The 12,979-nt window shown below is 46.2% G+C and overlaps 1 protein-coding gene across 3 annotated transcripts; it reads left to right on the top strand.

Moving 5' to 3' along the window:
* Positions 1-3,530: 3,530 nt before the first annotated feature.
* On the top strand, positions 3,531-12,727 carry LOC117029001 (cytochrome c-type heme lyase). 3 transcript variants are annotated; one of them, XM_033117965.1, is made up of 7 exons: positions 3,531-3,677; positions 4,217-4,360; positions 6,960-7,111; positions 9,348-9,496; positions 9,760-9,879; positions 11,259-11,345; positions 11,900-12,727. In XM_033117965.1, the coding sequence occupies exons 2-7, from the start codon at positions 4,249-4,251 to the stop codon at positions 12,096-12,098; spliced, it is 819 nt and encodes a 272-aa protein (XP_032973856.1). In that variant the 5' UTR covers positions 3,531-3,677; positions 4,217-4,248; the 3' UTR covers positions 12,099-12,727. The 3 variants fall into 3 exon arrangements, with proteins under 3 accessions (XP_032973856.1, XP_032973864.1, XP_032973847.1); XM_033117973.1 differs by having other exon boundaries at positions 3,531-3,681; positions 4,283-4,360; XM_033117956.1 differs by having other exon boundaries at positions 3,531-3,681.
* Positions 12,728-12,979: the final 252 nt, after the last annotated feature.

Raw genomic sequence — 12,979 nt, 5'->3', positions numbered from 1 at the left:
GGAGAATTATGGGAGAGATGGGGAATTATAGGAGACATGGAATTATGGGAATGAAAGAATTGTGCAAGAGACAGGGAATTGTGGGAGCTGTGAGAAATACAAAAGCAGCACTTTGTAAATATAAGCAACTGTAGGTTAGGAAAGGAGACTCATTTTACCAGGACCAGTCATCAGTTTGTAACTCCAAAAGAGCTTCAATTTTTTTCTCTGCTAACCCCTTGGGTCTGACAGCAGCAGTTCATATCACATTACCATGGACTGGGACACCCACATGCACTGCATTTTATATGGGCATGTACACACACACACACACACACTCACACACACACACTTATGCAAACACACACATGCATATAAATGCATACACATCTTGGAAATTCCAAACATGATAACAAAAATAAACCTGATAAAATCACTGGTAATTTTTTTAATCTCCTTTAAAAAAAATGAAAAAGCGATAGAAAAGAGAAAATGTAAGAAAATTAGTGTCAGTCTAGGAATCCAATATATAGGTAACAGAAGTTCCTTAAAAGAGAGAATAGAGAAATAGGAGGGGAGCACATTATCAAGAAATTAATAATACAAGAAAATATTCCAACGTGAAGGATATGGGTTTCCAGAATGAATGGTCACATCAAGTGCCAAGCCAATGAAAATAAACAGGTCTATGTCAAGCCATACCCTTGCAGGTGACTAAAAGAAGGAAGGAGAAGATGTTAAAAAATACTGAGAAAGGGAAAAAAAGAAATGACATTTGACTTCTCAACATCAACAATGGAAACTAGAAGACAATGAAGCAACCACTTAACAATTCTGAACCTAGAAATATATATCCAAACTGTCAGTCAGGTGGGAGGGTAAAACACAGACATTTTCTGATTTTTCAAGACCCCCAAAACTGAAGTAGTTCCAAACAATGCAAAGAAGAATATATGGTATCCAAGAACCAGAGCTCCAACACATGAAGCCCATTTCAAACACTCTAGAATTAGGCAGTGGCAGAGGCGAGGTGCTTATCTAAGAAGAGTTAAGGTCTAAAGGGGATAAAAATTAAAGATATAAAGTAGTTAATATATCTGAGTGCATTGAGAGATTCACAATGCTGACAGAAAATTTAGGGATAATCATTAAAAACCAGACAGACAGACAAAAGGGAAAAAACAAGGCAAGCTTAAAATCTAGGAAAAAAATGTACCATCAGTCATTACAAATATTTTCATAGTCATAGTAATGTAAGCACTAAACCAGGATTTATCCAAAATTGTATAGTATGACTTTGGAAAATGTGTGTTTGTGTGCGCGTGTTTGTGTTAGTATGTTGTTTGGAACGTGGAGGGACAAACTAGAAGAAACAGTGAAAGAGCAATAAGTCTTTGCCTGCAGAGAGCGGAAATTGGGTTTGAAGGTGTCCCACCAGTCTTCTTACCCACCTGCAAGTCTTTCTTTAACATCCTCCTTCTCTATAAACATTCTTGTTACTTAATGTTTCTTATCCACTACCTGCATCACACGCACAATAGTCACTTCTTCCTTTTTGCCCTAAAACGGTCTGCACGTACATATATTGAGATGTAAATATGGTTTGTTGTTTGTGTGACTGTGCATGACTGTCTCTCTCATTACCAAAAGTTTTCGTCCTTTTTTGTGTCATATGTCCCTTTCGAGTCTGGTGAAGTCTATGACTGTCTTCTCAGAATAATATTTTTACATACATAAAACAAAATGCAAGAAATAACAAAAGAAACCAATTGTATTGAAATATAGTTATCAACACTTTTGTAAAAACAGATTTTGATTGTTAAAGGCCCAGTTCCACAGAAAATATACACTGACTTAATAAACATAGTTCTTTTAATGCTGTCTTGCTCCAGTTTGGAGGCCCTGGCTACAGGCTAGTCAGTTCCTTCTTCTTGAACAGATAAGTATACACCTCTAATCACTTCCCTTATTGGGTTCTCACAATCTGGGCCACTATACACCTGCCCTAATTGCCATGGGCCAGGTACCAGGCAACTGGGGAGTGCCCCTGTACTCCAGAGCCTGTTGTAATTATTTGAATTAGCCAACCCTAAACCTGTTACTCTGCCTCACCTGTTTCTTCCCATGGAAACCATAAGAAAGGCTCCTGTCCTCAGTGTACCCCTCCCTCTGCCTCGTGATGGACCCCAGTGCTTCTTTGTGTGTGTGGCGCCCTGCGGTGTGTACTCCCTTTCTTGGGATCTGTGTGCATAAGAAAGTATCTTTTCAATGGCAGGTGTTTCCTGATCTGTTGACCTTACCAAACCTAAATAATAATTTATTAAAAGATTGGTGTGGTAGTAGATGAGGGTGAAGGGGATCAAGTATGTGGTGATGAAAAGAGAACTGACTCTGGGTGGTGAACACAAACAATGTGATACAGAGATGATGTATTACAGAATTGTACACCTGAAACCTATGTAACTTTACTAACCATTGTCACCCCAATAAACGTTAATGAAAGAAAAAAAAAGATTGGTGCATACATATGCTCTCCTGAACAGCTGTGAGTGAGGGAAGAAGGACCAGGCAACGGGTGAAGTTGAACTGTGATGCAATCGCAGAGGAAGCTTCAGCTGATCTATGAGCAGCTCTGAAGCTGGGATGGCCCTTCTGAGTTGTCCCCCTTGAGGCTAGGGGTCTGGGCTCATGTGTCCTTGCAGCCTGCAGTCTGCCCCAGGGAGGAAATGTGATTTTGACTGAGGCAGTTCTCTTAGGCTGAGGGCAGCCTCAGCCCACAGCTCTCAGGGGCCAACAACAATCCCAGCACCCCGGGGAGGGACTGCCCGGCCCTGAAGGGGCAACGGGGTGTAGTTCACAGATCCACTACAGTGAGGCAGAAACACATGTGCTTCTTATTAACACTTTAAATAACAAGATAGTTATCTTAAATTCCAAGTAGTGATGAATAGTATTTTGAGACAGAAACAATCATGTGATATCATTTCTCTGTGATTTCTATTAGTGCTACATATAGCTAACACCACTAGGATTTATTACCTGCATTCCTGATGGGAAAAAAAAAAACACAACTAAGTTTCTGTTAGAGGTAACACAAACCTTCAAGTCCACACACCCAGTTAAGAAGATTTTGGGAGCTGGAACCTTGGTTTGTTCTTTTTTGCATCTGCAGAGTCGGCCACAGGTCTGGGCAACTGCTGATTATTTCTTGAGTCATTACTATAATTAAAATTGATGACATATAACTTAAAAGATAGAAATTTAAAAACTAATTTCTCCAAAGCAACCCCTCTGAGTCTAAAGCGTCTATAGTAAAGAGCCTTGCTCTGGGAAAGTCTCTGGCCCAGGCTAAACGCACCCTTCCGGATGTGCCTCAGTGAGAAAGGTGCCTGGCCAGGAGGGGCGGGGCCAGCGCGCGGCGCTCGCACTTATAGACCAAGGCGGCGGGGGGAGGAGCGTGGGGCCCGCTCCTTCGTGATTGACGGAAGCTCTTGCTCGTCAACTTGCTCTTCGCCTCCGGAACGCCCGGAAATCCCGCCTTCGGAAAAGGAAGTAGTGGCATGTGAGCGTGCCGGCGGTGACCGCGGGACAGCGGTGACCTAGCGAGGGGGAAGCGGCGGCGGCAAGTTGCTGCCGCTCTGGGCCAGAGTTGGCGGCTAGAGGCGGGGCCGGTTCCTCCGAGCAGCCCGGATCCGGAGGCAGGTGCGGAGGGGCGGGCTGGCTGAGGCCAGTGGGGTCCGCAGTCCCGGGGCTGGAGACTCGAGGGGGCCGCGAGAGAAAGAGTGGCTGCTTCCTGCCCTCTGCCGACCTTTGCTTCCTTCTCTTCGTTTCTCACATCCCTTCTCTGCGCCATGCCCTTCCCAGATCGCCAACCCCTCAGTAAGCCCCAGGCCGTCCTCTCTCCCATCGTATCATCATCACCCAGGACCCCCTTGCCCCGCCCCCCGGCATAACCCCCTCGTTGTGACGTAGCTTCTCACGGACCTCCTCACCTCACCCCCAAATCCTCACACCCTTAGAAGCGTGTCCCCAAAAGGTGGTGTAGATTTCATACTGTGTTTCCCAAAGGGAACACTATATTAAAGCTGTCCCCCGAAGTGGATACCGTGGCCGGTGCATGCACATCAGGATGACAATCAGGAAGAACAGGGCTTGGCTGGACTGAGAATACTGCGGGAGTGGTCGGAGCCCAGGCATCCGCATTAATCGTTCTCTGCTTTGGCACGTGTGCATTTAGAATTGTTTGGATTCGACACTGCGGTTCCAATCATGGGTTTGTCTGCATCTACCCCTGCTGTTGCAGTTCAGAACTCAAATGCTTCAGATCATCAGACAACACCCCCGCCTTCAGGATGTCCAATGCATGAAGGGAAAATGAAAGGTAATCTACCCTTTGTCGAGTAAATAAAAACAAAAGAGAATTCTCAAAAACGATTTTAAGGAAGAGGCGGTACAGCGTGCTTGTGAGGCTCCTAGGCCTGAGAGTGAGGCAACCTGAGTTGGGTCCTTACGTTACTACCGTGTTTCCCCGAAAATAAGACGGGGTCTTATATTAAGATGTGCTCCAAAAGATGCATAAGGGCTTCTGTTCAGGGGATGTCATCCTGAAAAATCTGCTAGGGCTTATTTTCTGGTTAGATCTTATTTTCGGGGAAACACGGTACTTACAAGTTACCTGACTATAGTCAAGTTCTCAACCCATCATTTGTAAGATGAGGATACAATAATAGTATTTCACAGGGTTATTGTGACGATTTATTGAGATAAGGCATGAGTGTGTAGTGATTGTTCCATACATCAGCCCCACCCCCCAGACTTTGCCTTTGTCTATATCAGCAATTCTCAGCACAGTTGGGGGGGGAGGGAGGGAGGGGCGATTCCCCCTTCTCCCCAGGGGACGTTTTTGCTCGTCACAACAGAGAGGAGAGGGTGCATGTAGTGAGTAGCGGTGCACAGGACAGCCCCACAACAGAATAATCTGGCCGTAAATGTCAAGAGAGCCGTAGTGGAGAAACCTTGGTCTAGATCTATTAGGTTGGTGCAAAAGTAATTGCGGTTTTTGCAATTATTTTTAACCTTTTAAACCACAATTACTTTTGCACCAACCTAATAGTTGTCCTTATCAAGACATCTTTATTCCTACATCCGTTGCAGTTTTCATCTATGTAAAAATAAGTCATCACCTGGTAGGCTTGCTGTTCATTCTGTCGGTACAAAGGTGAGAATGGAAAAGCTGTCTTTCATTTTTAATTGGTCCACATCCGCTTTAACTTGTTTAGATAAAAGTGGGGCCTCAATCCTGCTTCAAGACGTGAGGGGAGGAACCAACGTGGCATGCTTGTTGAGAACTAACACTTCATTCCCTGGGTCAATCAGTGAAGATTTACTCACTGCCCAGTCTGTGCCGAGCACTGCTGGGTTTTGTTGGCTTGTTTTTGCCCTGAGAGACCAGAAATGTGTAAAACAGACACAGTCCTTTGCCTAATGGAGTTTACATTCTCATCCCCTTAATCTTGTATGGTGGGTATTCTCCCTATTTTATAGTTAAGGAAACTTGTGGGCTGTCACACAGCTTGTAAGTGGCAAAGCCAGCCAAAACTCTGACCTTGGACAAGGATAGGTCCAGTCCTCATCCAGGGTTTCTCTGAACAGGAAGAATTGAGACAAGCTGAGTGTGCTTGTGTGCTGGCATCCCTGGGGAGATCTTAGAGCCCTGTCTGTGGTTTGGTTTCAGGTGCTGTGTATCCACAAGAGCTGTTAGTCAGATTTATTTGCACTGGTAAAGAATGTGGATAATTGTAGGAGATTGAAGGAACTGTTGGTTATATAACATGAAAAAGGTAAACAGCATTGTTTTCCTAACACCCAGCTGGGATCAGTGACCCAGAAAGGATTGACACTTTGAGTGGTGAAGAGGAGGTATAGCAAGTCTGCCTACACCCCTCAAGTGGACAGCTGTACAGGGTCCTAGGGAATGAGGGTCGGAAGGAGAAGCAGAGGGAAGCAAGTGAAAGGAAACTTGTCTTTTTCGTGTACGGCATCCAGCACCCGGTGTATTTCTGGTGTTACTGCTGCTGCCGAAGACAAGGGTTCCGTTTCACAAGCCTGTTTTCCGGGGCTATAGGTCTCCTGACACCTGCCCTCTCCTGGGCCGTAGACCAGCTTCCCAGTCCACACACTTGGCTCCCATCAACACCCTGGATACTTGAGCATTGACTGCCCTTCCCACTGCTGCTCTTGTAGGTTCAGACCTTCCGTCTTAAGTGATATCTGAATCCTGCATGGATGTGGAACGTTTTCTTTAATGTCTGCCTTTTCTTGCCAGATTCTTGTTATCTACTGACGGGGAATAGAACCTCAGCCAAGTGGTAGTTTTCTGTGTCTTCTTTTAGTCCTGGAGCAAAGCACAAGCAGAGGAGCATTGAGACTTCTCCAGTAGCCTTTTTGAGGGTTCCTCTGCTCATTTTTATCTCCTGTCTCAGGTGCCTGAGAGAAAGCATCAGTAATGAGAGCCTGGCTTCCTGGGTCCTGATTGGGGCTGGGCTTTGTCTGGAGCGTGGGACTAGAAAGTCAGAGAGACTGGGGAAATGTGGTGTGGCCCCCACTTAGGTTCCCCCACAGCAGCTCCCAGTGGGGAGTCCAGGCAGGTACCTTCTAGACCGTTACTGAAACCATGGCATGGATAACACATTCTCTTGCAAGTACTGAAATTGTTTGGTTTATTTTTGCTAGGGGCATGATACAATAAGAGAACGGGTACCTGTTTCTTTTTCAAAGGGAAAGTAAATGTGTAGAACCTTCTCCTGGTCTTTAGGACATTAGAATGTTAGCTAGCTTATCTCTTGGCAGCTTTTAACAATAGAAACCTGGCTTTGCCTGTGGTGGTCGCTGGTCAGAAATTCAGCTCTTTAGGACTCAGACTGAGAGAACCTGATAACCTGCCTTTGTGCTGACACTGTTTCATACTTGATTTATTTCAGGCTGTCCAGTGAGGACAGAGCCATCTGACCCATCCTGTGAGAGCAAAACCAGTTCTGTACCTGCCCACCAAGAACGTGCATATGAGTACCTGGAGTGTCCTGTTACGGGCTCGGTGGCTGAGAATAAGGGGAACCTAGATCCTTCGAATCTGGTAACTGTGCTGAGCCCTTCTTCCTGCAACTTTGTGTGCATTGCTGCTTTTATGGAATCCCAAGACAGATTGCAGACTGCTAGGGATGATTCTTCTGTTCTTTTAAAGCGCAGAAATCTGATATTCCATCCACAGTGAAAATCTAGAATGCGTTACGAAGCATAGTTTCAAAGAGCGCCCAGGAAAGAAAATGGTGATCACGAAATGCCGGGGTAGGTTGACCCGGAGTAAGCCATGTCAACGGAACAGTTCCTTTTGGGATAGTTACTAGGTAGTAGGAGAGAAGTCCCTTTACGAGTGTAGCTAGAGTTAGTAAAGGTGCTTCTGGTCTTGGGAAACCTTGTAGGTATGCTCCAAACTTGGAGGGCCTCTTCAGGTACAGCTGGGTGCCACCCTGCACATGAGTCACCGGGGTGGTGCGGCATCACATGGCAGCCAGCAGTGGAATGCCACCGAGAAGCAAGGACAAGACAAGCGTGGCCTCGCTTCCTTTTGTGATAATGGGACAACATGGGGAATTGAGGTTTCATGTTTGGAATCACATTTTAATGGAGAGACAGACAGACTTGCACCTCTACTTTAGATGTACAAAAATATTTAGACATCTTGGCGAACCAGGCAACATTTGAGGAAACTGGAAATATTTAGTCTGGAAAAAAAAGTCTGTAGAGGATGCATATATATAACAATACCATAGATTGGGTGGCTTATAAACAACAGACATTTCTTTCTCACAGTTCTGGAGGCTGGAAGTCCAAGGTCAAGGTGCTGGCAGATTTGGTGAATCTGGGGAAGGATGTGTCTGTGGCACTCAGTAATAATGCTGCCAAGCTATAAGGAGACTGCTATGTTGAGAAAGAAGGGGGACGAAACCATGTTTCTCCCCTCGACACTTGGGGCTGGGGGATGCCTTCTAGGGGCTGCTCTGTGCACTGTGGGACATTTAGCCACATCCCTAGCCACTACCAACTAGATGCCAGTAGCACCCTCTTTTCTCAGTTGTGACAAGCAAAAGTGTCTGCAGACACACCAACAGTGCCCCCGTTAGACCACTCCTCCACATCATCTCAAATAGCCTAAGGGTTGAAACATGAGCCTCTTGGAGTCCTGCACACCTCGACTCTTACCCCATGGGATTGTCACATGCAGGGAGGGTATGTGTAACAGTGACCTTTTCTTTTGCTCACATCTTCTGGGGTATGCTAAGCACCATAAGCTCTCTCCTGGAATCCTCATTACAACTCTATGCTGCCAGCGGCCTTAATGTCCCCATTTTAGGGCTGAAGACCCTGGGAGTGAGAGAGTAAGCAATTTGTCCCACATCGCTCAGCTAGGAAGTGGCAGAGCCCAAACCAAATTCCCAGCTGCCTGCCACCTGTTCTCAAACACGCTGTTGTGACAGTGCAGGTAAAACACTCAGTGTGGCGCCAGTACACCCAGCTCTTCTTTCTGCTGCCATCTTCCTAACCAGGGACCGTGTTGTGCCTTAATAATTCATGTGCACCCGCTAGAAAATCCTTCCTACCTTTACCACAAAAAGAAGTTCTAGGCCCATGGTTCTCAGCCTGGGGAGACATTGGTTGTCACAACTGGGGAAGAGGGGTCCTATTGGGTAGAGGCCAGGGATGCCGCCAAATATCCTAGTGCTCAGAAGAGACCCCCATAACCAAATGTTGTCCATTCCCAAATGGCAATAGTGTCAAGAGTGAAAAACCCTTCTCCACACCAAGTGTTTGCTGCCCTTTGTGTGGGGGAGAAAGCATTCTCCTCCCTCCAGTCCACCATTGTGGGGACGTCTGTAATGCATTCAGCCCAAAGGTTGAAAACGTAAGCAAGATCCCAAAAGTAAAGAATATTTAAAAAGGAAGTGGTGTTGTACATGGATTCTGTGAGACTTGTCCTCAGAAGAGTCATTAGTTGTTTTTGAAACATTTATTACAGGAAGGGTTTTAGAAATGCCCACAGATCGTGGTATTAGTTTTTGTTTCTTAATCCTTGAGAAGACCAAAATTGTAACCACAATGTGTTTTTACTGTTTGGGAGAACTTGCAGTACTCTGATGCTTCAGGTCAGCCAAGTGTTCGGAGAGGTCTGCAATTTTGATGGCGCTTGTTTACTAGAGAATCTGTGTCTCATGTGTGACGCGTTGCTTTCCAGGAAGTAGTTAATTATGTTGCTTGTTTTTACTTAATAGCGTATTTCCAATATTTAAAAAAAATCCACCGATTGTATTTAGATGCCACCACCCAATCAGATGCCGGCCCCCGATCAACCATTTGCACTGTCCACTAAGAGAGAGGAGTCATCCATTCCGAGAGCAGATTCTGAGAAAAAGTGGGTTTATCCTTCTGAACAGATGTTCTGGAATGCTATGTTAAAGAAAGGGTAAGTGAGTGAGCGTTACCGAGAAAATCAATTTTCTCGTTAAAATTCATCTAAGAATAAAATGTGAAAGGTTTTTGTCGCCAAAACATAAAAGGAAGTTGTAATAAGTTAATCCATGGTAATAATTTACAGACTTATCAGAAGATAAGTGCAAGGCACAGGTATTAGCCAGGGTTCTCCAGAGGCCGAACTAGCAGGACATGTGCTTGTATATACACACGTCATTAATATTCGTCAGATCTCACCGACTGTTCTTTTCCTAGGTGGAAGTGGAAGGATGATGATATTAGTCAGAGAGACATGTACAATATCATTAGAATTCACAATCAGAATAACGAGCAGGCTTGGAAGGAGATTTTGAAGTGGGAAGCCCTTCATGCTGCGTAAGTATGTTTGAGATCTTAGAAAACACCCTCCTGGCATCTTTCTTTATATCTGCTTTCTAGAGTTTTAACATTTATCCAGATGTGTTATTTTAATAAAACATTTTAGGTAGCAGGCCCGTTCCAGTGATTATCATGTGACAGACCACCCCCACTCAGCCGTATAAAATGGCAACCCTTTAATTATGCTCGTGGATTCCGTGGGTCCCGGGTATAGAAAAGGAGGAGTGGGGATGGCTTGTCTCTGCTCCCCGGTGTCTGGGGCCTCAGCTGCCAAGACTCTGTGGTCAGAGTTGGCTTGACAGCCACGGGCTGGCATCTTCTGAAGGCCCCATTTACTTGTCTGGTGAGTGACCCCAGTTGTCGGCCATGACACCTGCCCACGGCCTCTTAAGTGTGGCTGCTTCTGCTTCCTCACACCATGGAGGCCGGGTTCCCATTGCTGGCATTCCAGAAAGCTCCAGATGTAAGCTGCATCCCGTTTGATGACCTAGCCTCCGAAGCCCCAGAGTATCACCAGCCTGCCCAGACGCCAGGGGAGCGGTCAGAGAACCCCGCTTCTCAATGGGAGGAGTGTCATAGTCCATTAAAAGCAGAGCAGGTGGGACGGGCGATACTGAAGTGTTCTCTGCCCCAAGGGAGAGAGGAAGACCATTTTGTTCCCTCAGCAGCACTTCCTGAATCCCCACTAGGACTAAACATCCACACGTGTCTCAGCACATGGCTTTTGCTCAGGGAGAAGGCTGACTGTGAGCTCCAGGAGTGCAGGGCTTGGTGGGTCTTGTGGGGTGGCTGGCTCCCCAATGCCGGAGAGCAGGCTGATTGGCACTGAGGAAGTCCCCACCGGGGGCGTCCTCACCAAGTGTCTGGGAGAGTGCGGACTTTTTAGCTAGCACCTTGCCACCTGTCACCTGGTCCAACACTAACGACATTAGTTCCTAGGGCTTCCCCCAGCATTTTTGTCCTTCGTGAAGGCGTTACGGGTTTCAAATGAAAGAAGTGTAGGATTTTCTTAAGTTCGTCTGAAAAAACCCCCGCTGCTCTATGCACAAGAGAAGCGCGATGCGTAGTTCTTCCCTTTTTTTCTGAGAATATGCCTGCGTTCCCGCACCAAATGGAAAGGCCCTGTTTGCTGACTCCTAGAGCAGTGCACATACTGGAAAGGAGTGGAGGGAGGGGACCATGCCTGAGCCCCAAGTACAGAGCAGCATTTTGAACAAAGAGAGCTCTTTCTTTGATTTTTTTCAAAGTTACCTTTATCTGTAAATGTGCTGTTATGTAAAATGCATACAGAAAAATATTTATTGAGAAACTGCAAGGTCATATTTTCAAAGGGAAGAAAATATTTTCATAGACGTTTCTTATTTGGGGATTTCTAGGGAGTGTCCTTGTGGTCCCTCGCTGATCCGGTTTGGAGGTAAAGCGAAAGAGTATTCGCCCCGGGCAAGAATCCGGTCCTGGATGGGGTGAGTCAGTGCGGAGAGGTGATGCACACTCTTCGCGTCACGGTCAGCTGGCCCTCGGCCCCCAAAGCAAACAGTTGACAAACTTCCAAAACTCATCATTCAGCTGTAGATTTCTTCCTGTCCGGAAGTTTGCCCCATGGTGGGCAGATCCATCCGGGTTTTGTGGGTTGCTTCTTATCTCACTATCCTATCCTGGGAGTGAACCGAGTTGTCCTGTGGGCTCTTGGTTCTGTCCCCTTACCCCTCCTGTGATCCATCTCTTTGGATCTCTGTGCTCAGCGATCTTCCCTTTTCTTTCAGCGTAGTCAGAGCCCCAGCTGCCCCTGGCGGGGCCACTCTCCCGTGGACCTTACTCCTTTGTAGACAGATGAGCTGTCATCTGATTGGAGCTCATCACACAGCTGCAGCACCTCCTGGCTTGGGCGCAAGGACTGACTGCGTCCCTACCTCCCAAGCTCGATGTCTCACTGAGAGCAGGCCTTGATTTGCGCTGCTTCTCCGGAGCTGGAAGCCCTGCCCGCGGGTTAACACTCACTGACACACTCTCATTTTAGGTACGAGCTGCCTTTCGACAGGCATGACTGGATCATCAACCGTTGTGGGACGGAAGTGAGATATGTCATCGACTACTACGACGGTGGCGAAGTCAACCAGGATTACCAGTTCACCATCCTGGACGTCCGGCCCGCTTTCGATTCGCTTTCGGCAGTGTGGGACAGAATGAAGGTCGCCTGGTGGCGCTGGACCTCGTAACCACTGCTTTATTAGCCATGGGAAAATATAAACTATTTTTTTTCTGAACAATGTATTAAACTATTTTCCCCAAACTGAATTGCACTCGTGATGTACCAGGAAGGTCAAGTGGGTAATGACACCCTACACTTCACTTAGCGATGGGTGGCGTGCAGGTGCTCACCCTGCTGTTCATAACAGATCATTTTAAGTTTCCACGTGGGAAGCAGTCCCTCAGTTTTCCCTTTAATTGCAGTACTGCCTGTGTATTTAGTCCAGAAGAGTCTGAACAAGCCTGGAAAAAGAACTTTCCTTCAAATTTGAAGAGAGCTGCTTTTAGTCTTCCTGTTTTCTGTTGAATACTTGACGTGTAGACCTGAAAGCCCATGTGATGCTCAGGAGTTTTGACCTGGTCAGATATTTTAATGAGAGCTATTCAGTTATGCTTTTAAAAGGGTTACCAGCATTTCTAAAGCCCTTACGATATCGTAGTGACCCCTGAAGAAAACAAAGGTTTACACTGGAAATGCAGTCAGAAAACTAAGGTGTGTCTTGGCTCTCCAAATCCACATAAGAATTTTTCAGACTGGACCTTGTTATAGAATAGTTTCAACTCTCCCATGTTTCCATGGTGCATGCGCATTAGAATGTGTGTTTTACATATTTTCATTTTAATTCCCATTGTTCTGATAAGTAACTCTGCTCCCAACAAGCAGGTCCCGTTGTCCCTGGCCGGTGACGAGTTATCCCACCTCAGCCGCATTCCTTCTGCTTGAAGCCTTCCTGGCATTTGGCCTAATCTGAACCTTGACGGTCTGGCTCACGTCGCAGTGCGAGGGATGATCCCTCTCTAAAACATGATTGTATTTTGTTGAGTGTTAGAATTCACAAGGAGAGTATTT

This window comes from Rhinolophus ferrumequinum, chromosome X, assembly GCF_004115265.2.
Source record: "Rhinolophus ferrumequinum isolate MPI-CBG mRhiFer1 chromosome X, mRhiFer1_v1.p, whole genome shotgun sequence".
Lineage (NCBI taxonomy): Eukaryota > Metazoa > Chordata > Mammalia > Chiroptera > Rhinolophidae > Rhinolophus > Rhinolophus ferrumequinum.
The sequence above is the reverse complement of the archived record's forward strand: the minus strand, read 5'-3'. Positions and strand labels throughout refer to the sequence as shown.